At 47.2% G+C, this 25290-nt stretch overlaps 5 protein-coding genes across 5 annotated transcripts; 2 read left to right on the top strand and 3 right to left on the bottom strand.

Moving 5' to 3' along the window:
* Positions 1 to 3095: 3095 nt before the first annotated feature.
* LOC106747896 (histidine-rich glycoprotein-like) lies at positions 3096 to 3839 on the bottom strand. The gene has a single exon (XM_014625894.1). It carries the CDS (start codon positions 3837 to 3839, stop codon positions 3096 to 3098), a length of 744 nt encoding a protein of 247 aa, XP_014481380.1.
* Positions 3840 to 5031: 1192 nt separating this feature from the next.
* LOC106747892 (histidine-rich glycoprotein-like) lies at positions 5032 to 6027 on the top strand. The gene has a single exon (XM_014625891.1). The coding sequence runs from the start codon at positions 5032 to 5034 to the stop codon at positions 6025 to 6027; it is 996 nt and encodes a 331-aa protein (XP_014481377.1).
* Positions 6028 to 7389: 1362 nt separating this feature from the next.
* LOC106747894 (histidine-rich glycoprotein-like) lies at positions 7390 to 8145 on the top strand. The gene has a single exon (XM_014625893.1). The coding sequence runs from the start codon at positions 7390 to 7392 to the stop codon at positions 8143 to 8145; it is 756 nt and encodes a 251-aa protein (XP_014481379.1).
* Positions 8146 to 12100: 3955 nt separating this feature from the next.
* LOC106747893 (histidine-rich glycoprotein-like) lies at positions 12101 to 12958 on the bottom strand. Its single transcript, XM_014625892.1, has one exon. It carries the CDS (start codon positions 12956 to 12958, stop codon positions 12101 to 12103), a length of 858 nt encoding a protein of 285 aa, XP_014481378.1.
* A 6556-nt stretch (positions 12959 to 19514) lies between these two features.
* Positions 19515 to 22799, bottom strand: LOC106747897 (spore wall protein 2-like). The gene is made up of 3 exons (XM_014625895.1): positions 22562 to 22799; positions 22029 to 22268; positions 19515 to 19762 (listed from the first exon to the last, which is right to left on the bottom strand). The coding sequence occupies exons 1-3, from the start codon at positions 22797 to 22799 to the stop codon at positions 19515 to 19517; spliced, it is 726 nt and encodes a 241-aa protein (XP_014481381.1).
* Between the last annotated feature and the right edge of the window lie 2491 nt (positions 22800 to 25290).

Raw genomic sequence — 25290 nt, 5'->3', positions numbered from 1 at the left:
TCATGGATCTCAATACTTACCCCGACCCGAAATAGGTTAAGCAATTCTTAAAAATAAATCCAACTATAAATATATTAGCATTAATATTTCTTCGACGCTACAAGCTATTTCTATTTTCGCCGCTTGAAGATTTAACGTAGAACTAAATATATTTAATGCAGGAGCAAAATTTCTGCTCGGGACCCTCCGAATGACTACGACTGATCGACGCGAAGAATCCCTCATTGGATTATTGCACAAAGGCTGACAAGGCCTTGACTGATGTCGCGGCGACGGGATTACGGCGTCAATAGCGCGCGCTTCGTTTCGCGCTCGAAGCGTCAACTCAGGCCGACCCTGAAACAACGGCTCTCGATGGCGCGCGGATTACCCGTGCGACGGAAAGACGAGCGTCCTTCCAGGGTGTGTATATAAGGCGATAAAGTGGCAGAACGGATACAACAGTGCCGGACAATTAACCCGCGAGGTACAATAGGGATTCCACTAATCCTGTGCGCCGTATTTGCGAGGATCCGTGAGGCTGCTGCGGTCGCTATGATCGCGAATTTACTAGTGATAGCTGCATCGCTGCTGACCGGCGCGCGCGACAATAACGCATCGCCCACGGGTATCGCGCGTATGACGGTCTCTAAGATGAAAACGGCCGATCTCGAATCCTCCGCCGGCGGATACGCGTACAATCAGCGACCGGGCCTTCCGGTCGTCTCGTACGTGCGGTACACCAATCACGGAAGCGGACGTTACTACCATGCACTACCGGCGCCGGTGCATTACGTCGTCGGCAGTCCTGCACCTGTTGCGCCCGCCGTTTCTGAAACTGCGTTGCCCCACGAACCCGTTCCGCTCGCTACGACTACGGAGCACGAAATTGCACCGTACGCAACGCGCCAGCCTTACCCGCGCGATGGATTCATTAATTATGGCGCGGGCCAATTAGCGAAATACGCGCAACCGCTTGAGCCGCCTAAGCCGGCTGCACGTGCGCTGTATTACACGCCGAGTGCGCTTCAACCGGCGGAAGCGCGGAAAAGGGCCGGTGAAAAAGGCGACGACGGGACGTCTGAGGATGAAAACGCGGGTGACAATGATAAGGGTAATAATGATGATGATGATGAAGCCGATGACGACGGTGATGATTATAATGATGATGATGTTGGTGATTATGACGAAGAAGGTGAGAATAAAGATGACGCGAGTGAAAATCACGAAGAGGGAGCGACCGATTCCACTGACCAGGTCTATAAACCTCGTTCGAGTATCGACGTTTCGTCCGAGCTCGGCGACGGCGTGAAGTATTCGTCTTCGCAAGATTCCGTTCGCGGGGAAGAGAGTAACGAAGGGTACGTCGAACGAGAGAAGTTTGACGTAGGCGAACGCGGCCGACACGACGAAGGCGGGCAGCTAGGTAGAATTTTTGTTTACCCTCCCAATGCAGATTTATTGATTTTCCGATACACGCTTAGGTATTTGTGTGTTTCCCGGCGTATTCTCGATATATGGGCGGGTGATATTACTTTTTGTATGGATCTTTCAGAGCATTACGATACCGAGACCGAAAACAAAAAAGGGCACAGCGAGGTAGCCGGAAATTACGGACGGCACGATGAGGCTACGTGGAGTGAGAAGGCTAGCAGCTATGGGCAAACGTCGTACCACAAAAAGGGACAAAAGACCAGCGGCTTTCATAAAGTCTATCATAAGGATGAATATAAAAAAGACACCGATTTCTATGACGAAAGCCACAATAAAGGTTATTTCGATGAGCACGCCGCCGCCGACGGACATTACAACACTGCCACGGGCGATTTCAAGAAGAGCGGACAACACGAGTCCGGATTCGATTACGAAAATAACGGGAGAAAAGGTCACTATGACAAAGGACACATGGAGAATCGTGGACAGGGTTACGAGAAAGAAAAGGGCGAGAGTATTTTCCACGCTAATCGTGACAGTTATGATTCCGATGAAAGTACGCGTCTGATTAAGGAACACGAGCACGACAAATCTGACGAGCATCATTAATTAATTAGTGGAATATGGTGTTTTTACTGCTGGCGCAATTTATCTCCCGTTTCCATTATCTTTTTATATCAATTATAATTTATCATACATGCACGCAATAAAATGTGTGCGAAAACTGTATTGTTGGGTATTATCATGAGGCAGATTTCCAATTCGCATCGCGCTGCAAAATTGTTGAATTGCTGACGTCAAAAACATGTTTGTAACAATTGCATTATAGCTAGAATAATCATCGAAAATATAACAGAGATATAAATATCCAACGTCAATATTTAACTAATTAACGACTTACGGTGTACGCATGTGTGTGTATATGTGTAATCATCGTCTCTTTCTCTCTCTCTCTCTCTCTCTCTCTCTATCTATCTCTTTCTGTTCTGGTAATATAATTTGTATTATGTTTTCTACATAATTAAATTATATAAATAATTGAGATCGATTTATTTGTTTCAATTTATATCGTTGCTATTAAATACTTTTAATTGTTAAGAAATATACAATATAAAAAAGCCCCCTTATAAAACCGTGTCAATTGCACCACTGAACGAGGTAAATGGCCGATACAACGGTTTTATGGAAATAGTATATAACGAGCGGCCATATTTTCTTGTGACAGCTGTTACGCCGCAGAAGCGTGACTGATGCGGCACAAAACACGAAACTCCGCTAAATTATTACGACAGTTACCGATTTTGCGACACACGTTATGGCCGCGGAGTAGAAATAATTCAAATTCCATTTCACGTCCGATATACATTTATAGCGTCATAAAAATCTGATTAATGCGAGCTATCGAGTATCTTTCCTCCCATAAAATGTACAACAACTGTAAGAAAAAAAAGAAATCCCGACTTAACAGATCGTGTATCGTGCATGGCAGCTAGTTGACGGAACATTACGCGTTTAATGATGAATAATGCGTGTAGAAATGAGGTTTGATGTCGGCATGTTTATCGGGAGAGAAATTTATTCTGCTCATCAACGCGTACAATTTGTCAACGTAACGTGATTAACTTTCTAACAAAGGTAGTTCAACAAGCGGTAAAATGACGATTCTCCTCATAATATCCGCATCAATGTCCCTTTTTGAATCCCCAATGCTTATGATCTTCGTGACCGCCCTTCTTGCCGTGATGGGAGTGATGATGATGATGCTCGTCGTGACCGCCATGGCCTTTGTGACCCTTGTGCTCATGATGATGATGCCCTTTCTCGTGATGACCCTTCTTGCCGTAATGATCCTCGTGATGATGATGATCGTGATGGCCCTTCTTAAAATGCCCGCCCTTTTTGTGACCGTGCTCGTGATGGTGACCACCGTGCTCCTCGTGATGACCGTGGTCGTGATGCTCGTCAAAGAACTCCTTATCCTTTTTGAATTCGTCGAGTTTGTGCACCTCATGATGCCCCTTCGTCTTGTGACCTTTGCCGAAATGTCCCTTCTCGTGGAACTTGTGACCTTTCTCGCCCTTTTCGCCTTTGTGATGCTCACTGTAGTAACCGTCATCGTGATGATGATGCTTCTTGTGACCTCCGTCCTCGTGATGATGCCCGGAATGGCCCTCCTTGTCGTGGTGTCCCTTCTCCCCCTTTTCGTGATGATGCTCCGACTTGTAACCCTTGTCGCCTTTCCCACCGTGTTCGTGGTGATGATCGGAATGATGCTCCCCGCCGTGGCCGCTCTCGTGATGATGACCATGGTGGGAAGCGGCCACCTGCAGGTCGTCGTAATGACCTCTCGTGATTTCGCGCCCACTGACTACGCAGTGACAGGCGATGCATGCTGCCAAGAGGCAGATCACCGCCAGTCTGCTCATCGTGCCGTGTTTATGCTCGTTTAGTTCAACGTGTCAACGAGAGAGAGAGAGGTGCTTAACTTCGCCGCTGTGATCGTTGTGATTAAATCTGGTCGCCTCGCTCGGATTATATATCGAGCGCAGGGATAATCGATATGAGGGAAGCCCGAGCTCTCCTTTCTTGGCTCATTAGGCCGTTACGAAAGCAATGTCTCCTTAACCTGTTTAAATTGTAGTAATGCGGATTTCAGTGAGCCTGTGACTGTCGCTTTCGGGGCCGTTATGTAATCTAATTGAAATCGCTGCCCCTGCTTGCCAAACTGCGTCCGTGGAGCCTAAATAACGCGTTTTTGTCACCACCGGCCGGTAACGCGCTCACGTTCACGACAGCCTCAATTTATTCCACTCTATCACGGACGGAAATCTATACGATTAATATACACGTCGCGGAAACAAACGTCGCGGCTAATGTCGTATGCGGCTGAACCATCACCTATCACCCCTGTCGGAGGCTACTGCGATAAAAAAGAAAAGAAAAAAACCAATCGACTTCGATTGACGCAGAAAATAAATTGGGCGGTAATGAATGAAAGGCAGTAAATCGTTCCGGTTTACAGTGCGTCCCGTTCCGTTGGCCGACGACCGCTAAATTGGCGGATCGCGTTAATTTACTTCCTGATAAATCTCGGATCGACTTGACTATTACAGCCGCAAAAGTAACTGGCGTTTTCGTTGAATCTACCATGTCTTTTACTTTTAGCGGACGTCGGCGTGCGAAAGAGATCCGTTCCGTCCATAGATTCATGTTGATATTTTACTTTTCAAGAAAGAAAAAAAACGTTTTCGCGGTTGCGTGTTCTAGGTTGTAAATCCAGCGCATGCATTTTGATATCCTATGTATTTCGCATCCTGCTGCTCTCCATTTCGATCTCGAATGAAAGGAAACGTCGTTTTGCTCCGTTAAGTAATCCAAGATTGACAATTCGTTTCGTATCGGACAGTTCTTTGCAACTAATAGCGCACTCAGGCGACGGTACGCACCACACTAAAATAGCGCTTTACGAAATGCGAGCCCTGTATCGTGACCGGACAAGTGCGAAGGAACGAAAGCGGTTACGTGCAAAGCGTTGGCGGAACCGCAGGTATATAAGCTTTGCGTTAAAGATTGTTGGCCAGTCGATTGTTGCACTCGTTAGTCCTACAGACTGCCAACATGGCTCAGCACGTAGGACCATGGTTGCTCGTGGGTATGGCCGTGATGGTCGTCGCAATGTCTTCGGCCCGGGAGGTCCCAAGTTTGACAGGAGATTTGGAAGTAGCTGGCTCTGATCATCATGGTCATCATCATGGTCATCATGATGGTGGTCATCACCATGGTCATCACGATGGTGGTCATCACCATGGTCATCACGATGGTGGTCATCACCATGGTCATCATCATGAGGAGGGTGGAGGTCACGAGCATCATTCTCATCACCATGAAGAACACGGTGAAAAGGGTGATAAGGGTCACAAAGGTCACCATCACCATGAGAAGGGTGAACACGGCCACCACGGCAAGGAGCATCACGAAGGTCATCATCATGAGCATGGCGGGCACAAGAAGGGTCATCATGATGAGCACGATGAGCACGGCAGCCATCATGAACACGAACACGGCCATAAGGAGTCTAAGTTCGGCCACGGCAAGGGCCATAAGAAGGGCGAGAAAACCCACGGTTATCATCACAAAGCCCACAAGGATGAATACCACAAGGAGCATAAGTTCTATGATGATTATCACAAAGGTGGTCATCACGAGAAACACGGCGACCATCACGAACATCATCATGGTAAAGAAGGCCATCACAAGAAGGGTGGACATCATCATTCCGGTCACCATGAGGAACATCACGGTAAGAAGGGCCATCACGACAAAGGACATTACGATGAGGATCACCACGGCCATCACCGCAAACACGGTCACGAGGAACATCATCATCATCACGAAGATTATGGCAAGAAGCACGAGCACCATGGCGGCAAGAAGCACGGATTTTCGAGCGGTCATGGCGGTCATGGCGGTCATGGCGGTCATGGCGGTCATCATGGGCATGGTGGTCATCATGGTCATGATGGTCATCATGGTCATCATGGTCATCATGGTCATGATGGTCATCATGGTCATGATGGTCATCATGGTCACCATGGCCATCACCATCATCATTAAGCGAAATCCGTCAATTTGGGGTGGCGCAAAGATGAAATTGTCGCCACGTTTGTTCCTTCAGTTTCTCGTTGATTATTTTTAGGATGTCGAATAATAGCCGACTTACTCTGTCAGATGCTTGTTATTGAGAAATTAAAATGTTTAAGCTCCGAATATATTCTTGATTCTATTACTTTCCTCACTACTCCCACTGTTCCCCAGATACACTTAGATATATGCGCATGGCTGGACATAGCACTTTAGCACTGTGATAGACGTATGAACATGAAGATATAAGATTAGAATCTTTCCTGTTGAATCATGGCTGAAAATGCAACGTTACCGTAAAATAGAGACGAATTTTTTCTATTATCGAGCAATTTTCTTATCGCAGTTTTCTGCATGCCACTAAGATCTGTCGTAATATAGAGAAAAAGATATTTTTGTTTTTAGAATGTGCGTTTTTCTATTATCTTTGCTGAGATCTAGAATTGATTTATTATTTCACCCGCGTATCATTAATCTTCAAACAATATTATATCGGGCTAATCTTCTCCAAGGAAGATACTAGCGAATGAGGAACATGAACTTCTAAGTAAATAATTAATATAGTTTATGATAATTAATATATTGAAAGATTATTTATTTATTCATACTATCTGTCAAATTCCAGTTCTACTACATAAATACGCATTTATATAAAATTCAAGTGCGTTGAATACCTGAAAGAATAACCATATTTTAAATATTGCGGTAGCTCTTCACCCGTTACTGACATCGCCAAAGAACTTTATTAAGTGCTGACGTCCATGAAATTTTGAAAACATTCAAAATAACGTGCACAACAAAACCGCATGACTAACCGTAGAAGATATATAAATAAAAAAAATGTGAATATGAATGAGAAAATACCTATAAAACCCCGGGAACTTTCTAATAACTAATTTAATAATAATATTTATTTTAATCTGACTTTCTATTTAATGTAAATGTACACAATGAAAGACAATATTGACACGGTGCAACTTTTTGCTCCGAGTTCAGTGAACTATTAAAAATCGATAAAGGAAGCTTGATCAGTGTCACGTAACCCCCGTTTATATAACTTTAAATAAGTAACAGATTACAAAATAAAATCAGTGAGATTTACCGCAACGGGGGAAATGAAAGGTAACTCCCACGCCGTCTTTTATTTATATAAACTTATACTTTTTCTCCGGTACTGCAGAGCGCATTTAATAGCGCACCGCGTCGGAATCGCGATATAAATAACACCTCCTCGGCAATTGACAATATTTTATCGCTCGCAACGAGCTGGAAAACACTCGAATCGGTGATAGATTAACAAACTTTTGTCTTAGGATATATCGCTCTTACATTATCATGTCCACCCTACGTCGTGTGTTGGTGACCATTCTCGTGGCGATATACATCGCCACTTATTGCGTGACTACCGCGCGTGAGATCGCCCGAGACGGTGCTGACGACCTGCAAGTGGCCGCCAGTCATCACGGTCATCATCATCACGAGCACGGCGGTGGAGAAGAACATCATTCCGGTCACCATCACGAACATGGCGGGAAGGGCCACAAAGGTTATAAACATCACGGTCACCACGAGAAGGGTGACAAGGGACACCATGACAAGGAACATCATCACGGCCACCATGACGAGCACGGAGGACACAAGAAACACCATCATCATGACGACGGCTACCATCACGAGCATCACGAGGGCAAGAAGGGAGAGAAGGGTCACAAGTTCCACGAAAAGGGCCACTTCGGCAAAGGCCACAGCACTCATGGTCATCACGAGGTGAAGAAACATGACGAGTACAAGAAGGACAAGGAATTCTTCGACGAGCATCACGACCACGGCCATCACGAGGAGCACGGTGGCCATCATCACGAGCACGGCCACAAGAAAGGCGGCCATTTCAAGAAGGGTCATCACGATCATCATCATCACGAGGATCATCACGGTAAGAAGGGTCATCACGAGAAAGGTCACCATCATCACGACCACAAGGGACACAAGAGTCATCATGATCACCACGAGCATCATGATCATCACCATCACCACGGCAAGAAGGGCGGTCACGAGGATCACAAGAAGTGGGGATACAAGAAGGGACATTAAAATTTCCCTGCTTCCGGGGAGATACCACCAGCTGGTTTTTCAATAGAATCCTCGCTCTCGTACCGTTCTTTTTCATCCGATTCAGTATAATCCAAGGATATATATTTGCGACTTAAGTATCTGTTTATTAACGAGCATCGCTTACATCTTTATCAATGTTGATTATTAATCGTGTATATGTTATAACGTTGTTGTTGTTGAAATATAAAGTGTTACGTTTAACACGTTCTTTTTCCCTGCGCGCAGACAGCGCGCAACATACAAGTTAAACACATAATACCAACATACATCATTTCGTCACGTTTGAAAATATGATGACGGAACTGTCGTACAAAACGGAAGAAGCTATTTTTCAAGAACTGTTTTCTTGTTTTCCTCTTCTGAACGGAGTGAGAAGCGGTGTTTTCACACCGTGGAATTATCAATGCAATAATAGCATTTGACATCGCGTTGATTTCCGAATGCGCGATGTTTAATTCACCGTGATACGTGGCAGACATTCATTCGCGCATAAATCAGTAATTACCAGATTATCACGGGCCTCCTCCCTCCCCCAAATCTCCTTCGCAGCTTCAATAGACGTATACCCGCCATTGAGCGCTGCGAAGCTGCATCGTAAATTACGAGCATGCCGGGGAGAATCCTCGCCCTTAATAAAAATTCCTATATTCTGGCCATTTATCAAGTTCCGATATTAATAAGCGGCATTAAATACAATACAACGTTGGTTAATACATTATCGGACGACGGCGCAAATATAAAGCGTATCCTCGCGGTATTATTAATATTTGGTTTAATGAACTCTTTCGGGAATACAAAGCCGCGGCAGCGGCTCGCCCGCGCTTAAACTCATTATCTTTTAAATGGAAGTTTATTATTTAGAGGAACATCGCGACAGAGTAATTATCGCGCACGAGCGGAGGGACGGGAGAATCGCGTCGGAAAAGTCGCGATTTTCAATTAATATCCGACACCCGACATCGGCGCGCTCTTAGACCGGCTCCGCTTACTTTTTGTGCCGCGTCTTGCGTGTGCATCGGTCGTCGCAAAAACCGAGGTGGGAAGGGAAGGGGCAAAAGCTCCTCCGCGCGCGCGTAGCCTACTGTCGTATTCGTCGCGTCGCGAATTTGATTAACGATCATGCCGGGCTGTTGCAAATGAGATCGCCGGTGTCCGTCCGAATTGAATTCCGGCAGCCGGGACGCGGATTAACGGGGGCTGCTTTATGCACTTCTTTCCCTGCAGCGCGTACGATGCGGGCGTTCGCGCGAGCAGGATCGCCGCCGGGCCCATTCCCCGCCGGAGATTGCATGCGCACTCGGCAGCGTGCGCTACTTGAAACCGCTCCGCGTGGTAATTCCGTCGGCGGCCGACGAAAGGGCCCCGGCATTGTTTCGGTCCGCGATGCGTGGTGCGCGTGTGGCTGGCTTTAATTAATGCAATTGAAGCGGCCGCGTCGCGAGAAAAGGGAAAATGCGAGATACACGCGCGCGCGCACGCGAAGAAGCGCGATCCTCTGTGATTTCGCGCGCTCTCACGACTAAATTAATGAGGACCCGCGGAACACAGTGACGTTTGCACTTTCGGCATTCACGCCCCTCCCGCGTCGCCTCCGCGCTGGGGAAACGATACAATTCTTTTCCCGTTGTCCCTCGCGCATTCGCAGCGGGGAAATGCTCACGTTGTTACCGTCGCATCCTCGAATACCGGTCTGCCGAGAGTAGAGGCATAATAAATACAAGTTACTCTCTGCTTATGTGTGCGTGCGTTAAGCTAAAGTCTGGCGGGAAACAAAAGTTGTTTAACACAATGTTGCCGAAATAACCAGCTAAATAAGCTCCCCGCCGCCTGAAACCCCGGGTACCTTTGATAAAATTTTCACGGAGCCGAAGCAACCCCACGAATAATGAATGACCTGAGCGCTGCAGTCGTATAATGAAAATTGCATCATGAGACCGCGCAAGAAATCCTTTGACGACGTAAGCCGCTAGATTAAATATTTGGATTAAGCTTATCTTGTTGGCGTATTCATTGTATCGCGCTAAAAACCGAGATAATCAAATATGTTCATAATCAAGGCTTCGCGCCGTCGGTGACACACGCGCGAGTGTTTTAATCCATTTACGCGAGCATGAAAGCAAAGAGGAACTCGCGAACTCGTTTTCCCCGTCGCTTCGCTGATCCCCCGTCCGACTCCTTCCTCCCCCGATGTTAATTTTATTCGCTAAGAAGAGACGATCGTGCCAGAAATCGCGCCCGAAAATTCACCCCCGAAACGGTTTAATTCCGAAGCTTGGCAAATTACACGCTCGCACATAACGAAGATAGATTTGCACGATAGATTTTCTAAAATCTTCCGTTGATTAATCGACGAATAATGTGCGCTCGGTTATGCACGCGCGTTGCAGGAGGCGTCACGGCGATTTACATTAAGCGGGCATATGTTTTCGACGGCTCGCACCAGCTGGCTCGAATCGGCATAACGGTGGCAGCAACAACAAAGATTACGAGGTGTTGAGAGAACGCGATAGAATGAAATAAACTGGATGAAAGCGTAAAAAGGGCATCAAAATGGGACAATGCGGCGAGCATCAGCTTTTCGGCAAGAGCGATAGACAGACTGTAGCGGTGTATGTTGAGGCATTTTTTCAACGGTATACGAAAACAGTGGAATTTGGAGTGTGTTTGTTATTTTCAAACGTTGCTGTAAATTGCAGACGAGCGTGCGCGAGCGAGCATGCGAGCTAAGCGCGCACGCGTGCACGCATTGTTTTCGAATGTACGAGGTGTCTCTCGTCGATGTGACATTATAAAAGTATATTTGCATTTCGATGTTTTACAATGGATAACGCAGTATCGCGTTGCGCGGCATCGCAAGAGATAACGCGCCCCGCCGCTACGTGCGGATATACGCGGTATTTACATACAAATTTAACGGTGTCAACTCGCAACGCGCGTTCCCGCGGAGCGACACATTAATATCCGGGAATCAATTCAATCAGCTGGCCAATCGATTAACCTCAATTATTGGCGCATTAATGACCTGTGCTACATGTGACATTAAAATTCATATCGCGACGGGAATCGCCAGTACATTACTCTCGTCTCCGACAATGGGGAGGCGCGCGCAAAAGCACATTTTTATCGCACCCCCTAAATTAATTCCCCTCCCCCCCCCTGCTCGCAAGCGGGCGAGCGACGTTCGCTTCGCGCATTTATCGCGGGGAAAAAATTGCATTAACGCGAAACCGCGTATCGCGGCGTATACAGACAATCAAATTGCGAAACGGCCAATCGAATTTAATCGACGCTGTCTTTCGGCCAAATTGATATCGATGACATTAATAATGACGCGCGATCTCGTCACGACGCGCGCCGCGCGTGGAATCCGCGCGGAAAACAATCGCGCGTTCATCCCCGCGCAATCGTTATCTCTCTAGTCGATGGCCCGGGGGACGGGGAGGAAACGGCGAAATTACTTTAGTTTGCCGATGGGAAGTGGTAAAAGGCCGTTGAGAAAAACGACGGCAATAAATCGCGGGGGAATCGATAAGGCGTAATATCACGTCGGCGTCTTGACTGTAATGTAGCTGCTGGGACAAATATGAGCTGGGGGAGAAACTTATTCGGCCCGTTAAGACCGAAAGAGAGAGAGAGAGAGAGAGAGAGAGAGAGAGAGAGAGAGAGACGGAGGAAGGATCGAGAAAGAGATAGGCACAGAGAGAAAGAGAGAGAGAGAGAGAAAGAGAGAGAGGAAAGCAAGGAATAAGACGGGCGGTTTCTCTGTGCGCGTCGATTGCTCGCAATGTTTGCGCTGTAAATACAAAGTACGGTACAAAATGCAGGAGCCACGTGGCGTGTCGTCGTCGCGCGATCCGAGAAACAGGTACATGAAATTACCGGTAACCGAGCGTTTCGTCCTTTCGATCCGTGACAATACTCGAGCGTACAATCCCTAATGTCCCTTCTTATAGCCGTACTTCTTCCCGGAATGATGATCGCCCTTCTTGCCGTACGCGTCGTGATGCTCGTGATGATGCTCGTGGCCATGCTTACCGTGATGACCCTTGTGCTCTTCGTCATGATGACCTTTGTCGTGATGGCCCTTCTTACCGTGGTGATCCTCGTGATAGCCGGATTGATGATGCCCGCCCTTCTTGTGGTGGCCCTCCTTCTTCTCGTGATGCCCGTGGAAGTCGCCGTGCTTCTCGTGATGGCCGCCCTTGTGGTAATCGTCGTAGAACTTGTGCTCCTTGTGGAACTCGTCCTTGTGGAACTTGTTGTGGTAGCCCTTGGTCTTGTGCCCCTTCTTGTGGCCCTTCTTCTCGCCGAACTTCCCGCCCTTGTGGCCCTTCTCACCCTCGTGGTGCTCTCCGTACTTCTCGTGCTCGTCGTGATGGCCCTTCTTCTTACCGCCGTGCTCCTCGTGGTGACCGGAATGGTGTTCCTTGTCGTGCTTGCCGCTGTCGCCCTTGTCGTGATGGTGATGACTCTTGTGCCCTTTCTCGCCCTTCCCGCCGTGCTCCTCGTGGTGATGGGACTCGTGATGGTGGCCGCCGCCGGACTCGTGATGGTGGCCGCCACCACCCTTGTGGCCGGTCGCCGCGGTCTCCAGGTCGACCACCAGGCCTGCCGACGGCACCGCGCCCTCCGAATGACCTACATCACGGTCACCGTTCTTCCCTTCCACGTCGCGACGGCTGACACGCGATCCCGCGCCGGCCAAGTCCCGGGCGTGACAGGTCGGCTGTAACAACGTGAGCGAACATATTGCGACGACGAATGGCAGGGATAGCATCGCACCTCGCACCATCTCGATCGCGCCCGGATTCGATCCGACTGATCGCCGACGCTACAACGGTTGACACTTAAATATCGATGCTACGGCTACTTCCGCACCGCCGGCCGTTTCCGTCGAGTCTACTTTCATCCGCACGACCGCAAGTGTTCCTAAATTTCGTTCCAATCACCGGGGGAAGGAGGAGGCGCGGTGGGGGTCACCGCTTCACACGGTTTCACACTTTCTCGCGTGGCTGCACATCGGCGTTTTACTCCACCGCTGGAATATTCCGTCGTGGCTAGCTCGCGCTCCGATCGGCTCGTGCGAGAGTATTATTTCTCGTGCGTCGGTGCGTGCGTGCGACGTAACGACGTTTCGTCACGCGTCACGCGACGTAACGGATTGATTCGCCCCCGCATCCCCCGATGACGTCCGCATTGCCGCGTCGGCCGATAAGTTTTTTCGGACGCGAGGATTTTTCTCGCAGTCGCGACACTGCGTGAACGCAGTATCCCGCGGGGGGAGGGGGGGGGGGCAGAACAGAGCTGTATCCACAGCGGCACAGGAAGAACTTTCCATTACCACTTTTTTCCCCCGTGATCATCGGTCCGCCGCGGGAACAATAGCGCGGAAATTTCTAGACCGCAACAAATCGCATTACCGTCTCTGCTCCGATTTGCTCCTTTTCCCGCTTGTAATCGATATCTGTGCTCGGACGCACTTTTACACGCGCCAGCAGATCGATAATGCGCTCATCCTTCGCGTTTCTCTCTCTCTCTCTCTCTCTCTCTCCTTCTTTCTCTACACGCGGAAGGATTTCGCGCGATTTTACCGTGTCGAGCTTGCAAATTAATTATAATTGGCAGGACGCGACGGCGATGTGACATGTGACAGAGCGGCTCTCGCTTTTCTCAGACAGCGGCGATTAATGGGCGAAACCGGGTGAAATACCGAACGCGACCCTCGATAGGTCGACGGTCGACGGCCCGAATTTCTATTTCGAGTCAAAGCGGCGTCTCGCTTTCCGACACGCGCGCTCGATCAACACCTCGCTGCGTAAACGCGGCGTGACCTGAATCGATATTTGAAGTTAAGTGCCTCCTCCTCTCCCCCCCCGGCAGATGCTCGCGCGAGCATCATTTTAATTAAACGTTATGACGCACGAAACACGGGAGGATCAGCATATGTCCCGCTGCGACCCAGAAGTGTTTTGTTGTCACGGAGCGGCCACCACCACCGGCAGAGCGTCCTCGCCCCCGGGATCATCGATAAGCTGTCTAATTTTACCATTAATCCTATTACCCGCGACATAAATTCGCCCCTCGTAAACACAACGCCATTTATAACGTCATAAGCCAAAAACAATTTATTGAGTTTTACAGACGTCGCCGACGCGTATATCACGGCGCTCTCGGCGCTTGTTGCGCGGGTCGTTTCGTTAACTGTCGACCCATTTGTCCCGGGCTTCGTGACGGTTTTATTAGATGATCTCGAAGAGCCATCAAAAATCGAGGAAAATAATTGCGGCCCTAATCTTCCAGCCGGTCTCCACGTCAACGAGATGGAGAAAGATAAAAAGTAATACGCTGCCGTTCAGTGCGGAGAATACACACACAGGCACAGACGCACGTGTCACAGAGAAGCCGACAAATGTCGGTGATAATAAAGTCTTCGAAAATTCACGAACGGTAAATCCCCCGGCGACGAGACAGCTCCGTCGGCGCGAATCGGCAAAGCGGGACGACGGCGACGACGGCGGCGACGATGACGACGATCGTTTTCCTCGATTCGGATATAGATTACGGATGCCGTGAGCGGAAAATCGCGATATATGCAATGGTCGTCGCGGTGCCAATCTCCATTGCAAATCCAACCCGCCGACGGGGGGTGAATTCGCATTCTGAAACACCACTGATCGATAGATTCGGGGCTCTTTACGATCTTATTTGGCAGCCGCTTTCAGCCGGAGATTGGCCCTTGCCGGGGCTGTTGCCGCTGCATAATCAAGATAAAGATCGCTTACTGCCCAGCTTCCGCGCGACCCCTTGGACAGAGGGAAGACCCGGCAGCTTCTCTGCCAAGTTCGATTTCTACACGGCATCTCTTTCGTCGTAACGGAGATTAGATTAGGTAACGTAGACCTCGGCTCGAATAGCGAGATTGCTTTGTAAGCAGAGGAGATGACGGGCCATCCGTCGGATCGCCCGTCCTTTGGCCGAAGAACGCGGCATTGCTGCAATTAGAATCGGAAACGCAACCCGGGATCTTCACATGCGAAGCACGGCGGCAGAGGCGTGATGAATCGTGCGTGCCGCGGTTCGTTGACTTGCCAAATGTTCCAACAACACGGCTGCGCGNGGGGGGGGGGGGGGGGATAATAACGCCGATAATGAAAATCCGCGAAGCTCACGGATACAGCTTTTGCGATTGGTTAAACAGATAATATTAAGCTCGTCGTTGTGGCTGTAAAGTAGCGTGATATGGCTAAAAATTCCTCGTACAGCTTGAAGTTTTGCTCCCTGAATTGCTTAAAGTGGAAATCTCACTCGCAAGTTGAAAGCAGCAGTATTTTCACCCGAAGCGGCAGTGAAAAGACTTCCGTTCGAAATAGCAGAAGTGAATCTCTCACGTTCATAGATCAATGTTTCACTCGAGCTTACCTGATTCGAAATTTTAGTTCTTAAGTTTGAGAATAAGTTTTCCCAAAGGTCTTCTGTTGTGCTCGTTTGATGCTACAAATAGGAAGCTATTTCCGTTTCCTTCACTTGAAGACTTAATGTAGAACTAAGTAAACTTGACCCTCTAATGGCGAGATGAGATCAAACTCAACGACTCAACGACTCCGTTTACTTACGTGCACGCGCTGTTTGTCTTCTTAAGTAATGTTTCATGTCATTATTTACTTCTTTTGTCCATTTGTATATCGATTACATGAAGAAAACAGAGCACGGGGTCAAATCCGGCCACCTTCCAGGATACGTTGAAAATCCACCTTGCTTTCGGAGGGTTAATATATGATGAAAATTTCGACTCGGGCAGGGTGGATTCTGATTCCGTATGAATAAATATTTCAGTCGATTGGAGTGAATATGTTTCCCGTAACGGTGGAATATAAGTCACAAAAAGGTTGCAATACCGTTTTTCTTGATAAGTTTCGGAACACATCCGGTATCCATTAGGAGAATATGTTTTTTAATAACTCTCAGGAGATACATTTTCTCACTGGATACGAGATGCGTTGCGAGACTCGTCGGAAAAGAGGTGTTGCAACCAGTTTTTGCAACCGGCTATACATCAAATTCACTCTTCAATTCAATTTCGAATTGAAAACATTCACTTGACGACTCAGAGCGGCGAATGTCCCGTGTGTGCGTGTCGCTCGAACCTGACCGATTCGGTGATTATTCTACTCTGCTGTTCAGAGCGAGCCTCCGTTCCAAGAAATTCCGAGAGAACATCAGGATAAAATCATCGTATTTACATCCCGGACAAATTCTCTTCTAATTACCGGAAAATCGAGCGGGTGTTCTCGCGCTAAGCGCGAGGGAGTTATCGGCGACGGACGGAGAGACTCGAGAGACGTCGCGTTACGCCGCTCGAATTCGGTCGACCTGTCCTTCCGCCGATCTCGTTAATAATCGCTAACGAACCGGCGAAACACTGTAAACGCATCGGAGAGATTCCGCGTCGCTAAATCGCGCGCGGAGGTGTGCAATCAGTTGATAAAACCGGTTGGATCCTTCCAATCCGACGACCGAACTGTCTCACATTTCGAGGTCTTACCATCGTCGTCTTTACTTCTTCCTTTCTTCCCGCTCTTCGTTCTTCGCACGTTCCGCCACCCCCGCGTTACCAGCCCCGCTCGCTGCATTCCCGCTCGCTCGCTGAATAAAACCGTCGGACTATACAGCGACGAACAAAAGAGCCTCGCGCTGGGCTCCTGGGATTGCTAATGAAATTGTTTCCTAATTTAAACCCAGGGAGATCACCGGGGAGACATGGCTACCATTCTACGGTCAAGAGCCCTATTCAAGGTACAAGCTCTCTTTCAGCGATGGCTGCGCGAGAACTGACAACGGCAGTTCGTAATTCAGGCTGTCGCTTCGCTCTCGTCTCTTCCACGCACATTTATGCAAATAAACAGTATCGGTATTTCCGACCGATCACCGCTATCGCTTTCTAATGTGCATTTCGATGCGGCGGGCGGAGACGGGAAAACGAGGGCGTTTCGCGGCGAAGTATTTAAACGGGATCGATTAGCGGGCGTCGGATAATTTGATTTTTCTCGCGTCATTAAATGGCTTATTAATTATCCACACACGCCGGCTTGAATATAGATCGAGTCGATTATTTTCGAGCGCGATAACGGCTTCCCGATTTAACTCGCTGGGGGGGGGGGGGGGGGNNGGGGGGGGGGGGGGGAGGGGGGAGAAAAAGCAGTGTATAATAATATATTCTCGTGCGTCCGGACTTTCTTTTTTTATTTTTAATTAAATATATACGGGAAACGCGCAATACACGAGGGAACGGTAAAAGCGCGAGCGGCGCTAATCTAAGTGCCCGTCTTTTTTCGAGCTACCTTTATTAATACGGTAGATCGCGCGCGAGCGAGCGAAATTGGCGGGGCAAAGCGATGACAACAAAATAATTCTTTGTCACGCAGCGTTTAATGATAATTATCTCGCGCAATTAACAGACCGATTTTCCGCCCGGGGGATGGGCAACTGCCCGGAAAGTTTCCTCGTTATAAATAATTGCAAAATGCAAGCCGCTGGTGAGCGTTGTACACACCCACCCACACCCACACACACACATACACGCAAACACACACGTACGCACGCACACGCACCCTCATTCACCGACACACCGACAGCCGGGGAGGAGGAGGAGATGGGTGAAATATACAACGAGACGCAGTCCTTGCGTGACGGGAAGTACTTTTTAACAAACACTCCCGTTTTTATCGTATTCGTCTTCTGTCAGTCGGAGCTGCGCCGGCGATTAACCGTGTCTATCGTTCGCCGACCGAGTGGCAGTATCGTGCGATCTAGCACAGTTCCGAGCCGTCGCCATTAAGCGCACGATTAAACCGGATATCTATAATCGGCGGCGGGACGGATTTGAAAATCTATTTGCTACCCGCGCGCGGCGCACGAACGAATCGCGGCGAGGGACTGATCGCGTTCCGATCCGAAGATTCGGGACGAGAGTCACGCCGCGCGAAATCTCCGCGAATTACCGTTCACGCGGGGTGTGAAATTAAGCGACGATTTAATTAGTCGACGTAGCCGGCGCGTGTATAATAAACGTTGCGGCGGGGCGCGACGTGACTCGTTCGAACCGAACACTTTATCTCGGCTAAGTAAATATCATCCGCGCGGGATCCTAATCGCGTAAACTCGACTCGGACGACTCGAGTGCGACAAGTGTCGTTCACCTCGTTACCGTGTAAAGCCATGTAAATTCGCCTCTCCGCCCGAACATTTACTCCGTCAAAGAAAAGTTCACACTTCTCTCTCTCTCTCTCTCTCTCTTTCTCTCTGCGAATCTCCGAGCGAATCGGTCGCGTGTGCTTCATGCGACCACGCATTCACCCTTATGCATTTTCGCTAGCGTCTCCGAGTGAGAAGCGGAGTGTTTAAGAACCGATTAAGAACTCGGCGCTTCGGCGAGCGCATCCATCCGTGAGAACGGACTATTTGCATGCTACGCGGAACATACCCCCAGGATGGATTAGCTGTTGATAATCGATCATGCACGGACATTGCTAATGTAACGAGTTTCGCCAGCCGGTAATTTCGAGCGTACGCTCATTCCCGCGATCGATCGCAGCTGAAAGCGTAAAGGCAAATTTCATCATGGAAATGCTGTTATAATATTAATCTAGCGTTCGACTCGCCCCGTCCGGCATCCTCCGCGAGGTTTCGAGCGGGCGGAGCCCTCTCGTCGGCCCGAGAGCGCGATTGCTTTCGCATCTTCTAATTAAAGTAATTAAAAGATCAGTCGCGCGTGGTTATAATTGTCGCGCCAATTACGGACGGGAATGGAGTAACGCCGTGATATGTGATATGTTCTCGCGGCGGCGGCGGCGCCGGCCGGTGCGCGTGAACGCGGAATTCGAAGCTAACAGCCGGACAAAATGATCACGCGCATCGCTGATGATACTTTATTAGTGAACATAAACTATTATTACAATTCGCCTACGTATGACGAATTCACGGGCTACAAAGTGACCCGTTAATCGCTCGCAACACAACAGGGAAGAGCGCATAGGTTGTTTCCATTTTTGGGGATAAATCCAAATATCTGTCAGGCGACGCGCATCCATATACATACATACATACACACATACACACACTCACACACACGCACACACGTGTATACGCACGCACGTATGTCTATCGAAGCGCGCGCGTATCCTTTCGATCGCTTTAATAATAACGTATTTTTGCCAACGATAAACTGTTGATATTACCAGTAACTACGCTCGCGGTTAAAAGGCCAGAAAACCAACAAACGTGTCGCTTGAATGAATACCGTGATAAATATCAGTGATTATATATCAAAATTACATTCCACGCCGATGAGATTAATAGTGATCCCCGTCGTCTTCCTCTTCCCCTTTGTCGTCGGAATGATAAGAGCCGTGAGTCTCGTAGGATTCCTCGTCGCCACCTCCGGAGGAATAATTTTCGTTATGGCCGTAACCCGTGGATTCCGGCTCTTTCTCCGTATAGTGGCTACTATAGTGATCGCCATCGTCGCTTCCGGTATAGTGCGAGTATTCGCTCCCGTGATCTCCCTCGTCTCCGGCGTACTCGGTATCGACCATAGTACCTATAAAAGTTTTCATATCGTATTAAACGCAATTTACGAAGAACGGGTATTTCGCGTTATTCGCTCCACCCGCTTCAAATTCGAACAAAGCGGCCACTTCGCTGCTTTATGGACTCATGGGAGTTTCTACGGCTCGGCCCGCGCCTCTCGTCAGAAATGCGCGGAAAGCCGCGGAGATGATTCTTATCGTCGAATCGCAGAGAAGAAATTGACGATTTATCTTCACGTGTACTAAACTTTAGTAGAGCCTTGACATTTGCTAGACCCAAACTCATCTATCTAGATATACGAATATATTATGGCCGTTGATTATACGGCTAATCTGTCATTTTGACAGCTTGATATATCATATCGTATCATACCAGGTACGGAATACATAACAGGAACGATTAGAAAAACTAAGTGAACGACTGTACTAAGAGAGGTCGGTTTTCATAATAGAATTTTATATATAAGACCGTCTTAAGTTCATCTTCAGGTACTGCACGGCCCATTTTATTAGCTACGAAAAATTTGAAGACGAATTTAAAACGATCTGAAATATAAGATCTGACTTTGAATACTTGCATAAGTGACTTTTTGTCTCACACCCGCAAAAAAGAAGATAATTCCAATAACCAAAAACTAGTTCTCACAGATAAAAAGCTGTCCATACAATACAATGTAATGTAGTTGATTTCTTTTGTCCTTGTACCTAGTTTTTAGTTCCTATAGCTAAAAACTAAGTCTGGTAATTATTTTTTCAGTTTGTATTACATTGACAGCTTCCTTTCCTTTTTTCTGTACGCGAAGACTTGCTTTCTTCATTTTCTAGTTGACTTGTAGTTCAGACGTAACCTAATGATAATACAAAAACTATTTTCTTACTCATGCATATAAAAAAAGTACTATATTAAAGTAAATAATTACTCCAGCACTCCTTAGAAATTTTTATTTGGTTTAAGTAAGTTTTACTCGGGTCAAGTAAATATTTTACTTGAATAATTTACTTCGAAAATATTTTAATTATATCAAGTAATATTTGATCCAAGTAAAAATTTGCTAAGGGAAGTATTAGAGTAATTATTTAAAAAAACACTTTTTCCGTGTATACAGAGAAAAAATTTGTTTAATTTTAGTAAATACTATACTTACTAAAATTAGATTTACTTAATTTAAAGAAACAATATTTATAAATATAAAAATTGTTTACTTGATTTTAGAAACTAAAGCATAAAAATTAGGAAATTATTTATTTTTGAAAACTTTTACCTTCAATTAAATTCAAATTTACTAGAGTAATATTTATTGTAACCTAATAAATAAATTTTTCAAATATTGAACTCGAATTTCTTAATTTTAAAAAAGATATTTTAACAAATATTTGTTTAAATTCATGTTTTCAAACTATCGAAAATAAAGAATAATATACTTTAAAATAGTAAATATTGATATTATTTCTATTATAAAATTAAGTGGAAGTTTCGATAGTTTGGAAATATATATATATGCAATAAAAATATACTAATCAATTAGAGAAAAATGGCTCAATAGAAAATATAGCTAGATCCAGAGCCTGTGTTCAAATCCGGTCAGTAGTAAGCGGATTTTTCAAATACAATATAAATGGAATTGATTAAACAGCACACGATTGAAAAAAATTCAGGAAAAATCGTTGACTAAGTCTAAAAGCAACACAATAAAAAAGACGTAATAAATATAGAAATTAATTTTAAAAAGTAACAAATTTGTTACGCAGCAATAAATATTTTTTTATGTTTTAATAAATATTGCTTATTGATATAGAAAATATTTTTTTCACATTTAGTAAATAACTTAATTTAAAGAAGAATCATTTTCATTAAACAAGTAAATAAACTGCTTATTTAAAAAAATACGTTCACAGTTGCATGCAAACATACGATTTACTAAAATTCAGTAAATTTTTTTTCTCAATGTGGCTAATCGTTAAACTAGTGGTACTGTAATGATAACTTTTAAAGTTTAATGAAATCAACCATGAATAGAGAAACATAATTTTTACGTTAGCCTGAATCACAAGTTAACCAGAAAATGAAAAACCAAGTGTAAACGAATCTTCGCCTAGCAAACATTAAGGCTTTACCAGCGTACGTTTCGCGAGACAATCGATACAAATAATAGCAGCGATCGTATCACCTCGCCATCGTTCGATTAAAACTTCCTTCTACTCTATTCTTTACTCGCCGATCAGGTCGCGTTAATGCCCGTTGCTGTTGATGATACTTGAAATTTAACGATGTTTCACCTGCACTCTCGTGGTCGCGAGCCTTCTTCTCTTCATGCTTCTTCTTCTTGTTATCGTCAGCCAGATCCTTGCCATAGGCAGTTTGCGTCTCAAACTCGTACTTGTCGCCGTCCTGTTTGTGGAAGGTGTCGAGAGTCTTGTAGCCTTGATCACCTTTGCCGTAGGTCTCCTTCAAGTAACCCTTCTCGCCCTCCGCATCGCTCCCGTAGGTTCTGTAGTAACCGCCCTCGTCTGATTTGCCTAAAACCGCATTGTTGTCCGCCCTCGTTACGCTCAACAAGACGTCTAACCCGTTCATGAAGTACAGCGCCCGACCATGAACGTTAATTCGACAATTTCGGACGAGACGGGTCTGCGGCTGGCGAAAACGTCAACTCTTATGCATATACAATCATTCCGATTGATTCTCTCACGACGATTTAATTCACGCACGAATGATACGAGCGAATGGAAATAATATCTCCGAGTCGTGACTCTCCTCTATGTCGTAACGCCGCCTATTCTACTAAAAGCACTAATTATGAGACACATACCAGATACGTTTTTCATGCGTTTTTTATTATCTCGTGACTCCGGCGCGTTACCGGCGCTCATTAGGTCCTCCACTTCCGCGGCGACTTTCAACGGCGCCGGTTGGCGCACCTCGCGGATGTACGAGCCGACGGCGACGACATCGTCCTCGGCAACGTTCTCGTAAACAACTGGCCCGGCCGAGGTATTGCAAACGAGCAGGTAGGAAAGCAACGATACCAGCGGAAATCCCGAATGCATCTCGCGTGGTTAGGCGGATCAATCTCGTCGTTTTCGACGAATTCCCTGCCTCCGATCCGCCGGATATCTTTTATACAGCTCCCACTTTCATCGGAGCCGAATAATCCGCATTCTCGTACTCGTATTCGGTACCTCGGTAAGTCTGTGGCTAATTGCTCGGACGAGCAATTCGGCCCCGTGCATTTCATAATTGACGCAGCGATTGACGTTTTCTGGCCGTTGATGCCCGACGGCGAGGAAAAGAAGTCGCGTCGCACCGACAGCCCGTCCGTCCGGCTGTCCGTGCGATCGCTCTGTCGATTCGTTGTTTTACCATCCGTCTGAGAAATCGCGATCGTCGCGTTATTCAACCGTCCGCTTGCATAAGGGCCGCTGGTCTTTTCGTCATCGAGGAAGTCGCCGATCTCGCGCCGGCTACGACGTCGGGCTATCGATTGCGCGCTGTCGCGCCATCGCGAGCTATCGATCGGTCGGCGCCGGTATTAACTGTGCCGTGCGTACCGCACGAGTGATTCCGCGCTTTCCACGATCCAGCGGAGTGAAAAAAAAACCGAGTTACCGAAGACAGCTGACAGAACCTGTGACCTGACATAACGCTCGGTGCCGTTGCCCTCTCGAAACATTATCAGCGCGCTGCGTAAAGTCCGCTCGGAGCTGTTTGAGATATCAGGAACAGCGGGGTAAATCTTACTCGCGCGCGTTCGATTCTGCAAACGAATGAAGATTTTCGTCCGCTCTCGTTCGAATGAACTCGAGCGCAAACGAGGGAAGCAGCATTTAGATTCTTTGAAAAAAAGCACACGACGGACGAGACTGGCCGCGCGTTGAATTCGCTTCGACATGCGGGACAGCGGCGAAGGATTAAATCCAACTGCGTCCGAAGAACGCAACGGGAAAACACATCTGTAATTTAATTGGTTTCAACTTTGCGCACGTGTACTCCCGCGTTTTTTTAACTTGTACCGTAACTTGAGGTAATGACGCAAAATGTAGCCGAGAAATTAGCCGGGAATCGTTATCGCCGCATCATCGTGTATGCATGAATAATTGCTTGGGCGAAATCTTGAGTCACAATGATAATTATAAGATCGATCGGTCGCTCGGTTGGGCGGACGCGACGTTTGCGCGCGAGCGAGACGCATCGACGGCGGTCGCCGATATTCGCGACGCGACGAGAAAAACCGCCAGATTTCGGAATCGCAGCGGTAGAAAGTTGCTTTAATTGTTCCGATCGCGCCGTAATCCTCGCGCTGCGGTGCACTCGTGAACGTGAGCAAATAGCTCGGTAAAGTTCGCAAATACATAAATGATACCTGTGGCTTTTTATATTCCTGCGCGACACGTTATTTCACGATTGTCGCAACGTTCCACTTTGATGATTGTTACGCACAAATTATTCATTGTAAGAAAGATGAAGTTTTTACAACGAGAGAGAGAGAGAGAGAGAAGGAGGGAGAGGGAGAGACCGACGCGCAAGGGGAAAATGTACCGGCGCGGTTACATCAATCTGAAACGTCGCTTTCAGACTTGTAATAATCTGTCGTAACGCCTTAGGCCACCGTTCCATTCGGCAAAAAGGATAAAAAGGAGAACCTTGTACGCATCACTGTCTTCCTACGAAAACAGCGCACGGATCTCTCGTAATAATTGTATAACAATTTATTTCGCAAAAGGTGAAAAGCTATTTGCCCGGGCGTTTCTTCGCGACAGGAATAGAGGAGATTATTCCCGCAGCAACGTATATCTTTACATGGAAAAAAGGAAGCGTTACAATTTATTTTGCACTTAACCGAGGCAACTCCGCCTGTGAATCCCCGCAATGAAATCACGACCTACCATGTAGAGAGAATAAATTACACGTTCGGGCGATTACACTATGAAAAATCCCGTATTCTCGTAATTATGCGCTAATGGCCCCATGTCCTTCCCTCTCTTTCTCTCACACACACACGCGCGCATTAATATTTCCGATAAAGATAGTTCACCGCAACAACGATGATAATAATAGCGACGATATCGAGTAGTAGGAGGTAAAATTTCATCGCAAATTATACGACAGCTGCATTATGTATTCCCGGTTTTATTCGATCCACGTAAACGAAAACGGATATCTAACGAACCAGGTAAACGATCATTAATGCCAACGGGCGCCGTTCGTCAGACTGTCGGGCGCAAGAAGCCACTAAATCTCGAACTTCATTCCCGTCGTCCACTTAGACGTCGGCGACGGCCGAGGATGATCGTCACTTAAAACCACACGCGACCCGGTGTCGGCGACGTTAAGCGCCTTAGATAGTTGCCACGCCAGGCAGTTTCCCCGGGCCATAATCCGGTAATTTGAAAATCTCGGATGGAATGTAACACCTCGTAGTAGCTGCCGTCTTGGATGTACTAAGATTCTCGTTTTACCAAACCCCTGTTGCTACCACCATACCATCGCACCAGCCACCGGGGTCGGCCAATGCGCGCTTCTCAGCCGCAAGCCTGCCGG

This window comes from Dinoponera quadriceps, unplaced genomic scaffold (genome assembly GCF_001313825.1).
Source record: "Dinoponera quadriceps isolate SergipeBrazil2010 unplaced genomic scaffold, ASM131382v1 scaffold2551, whole genome shotgun sequence".
In the NCBI taxonomy this organism is placed as follows: Eukaryota; Metazoa; Arthropoda; class Insecta; order Hymenoptera; family Formicidae; genus Dinoponera; species Dinoponera quadriceps.
The sequence above is the reverse complement of the archived record's forward strand: the minus strand, read 5'-3'. Positions and strand labels throughout refer to the sequence as shown.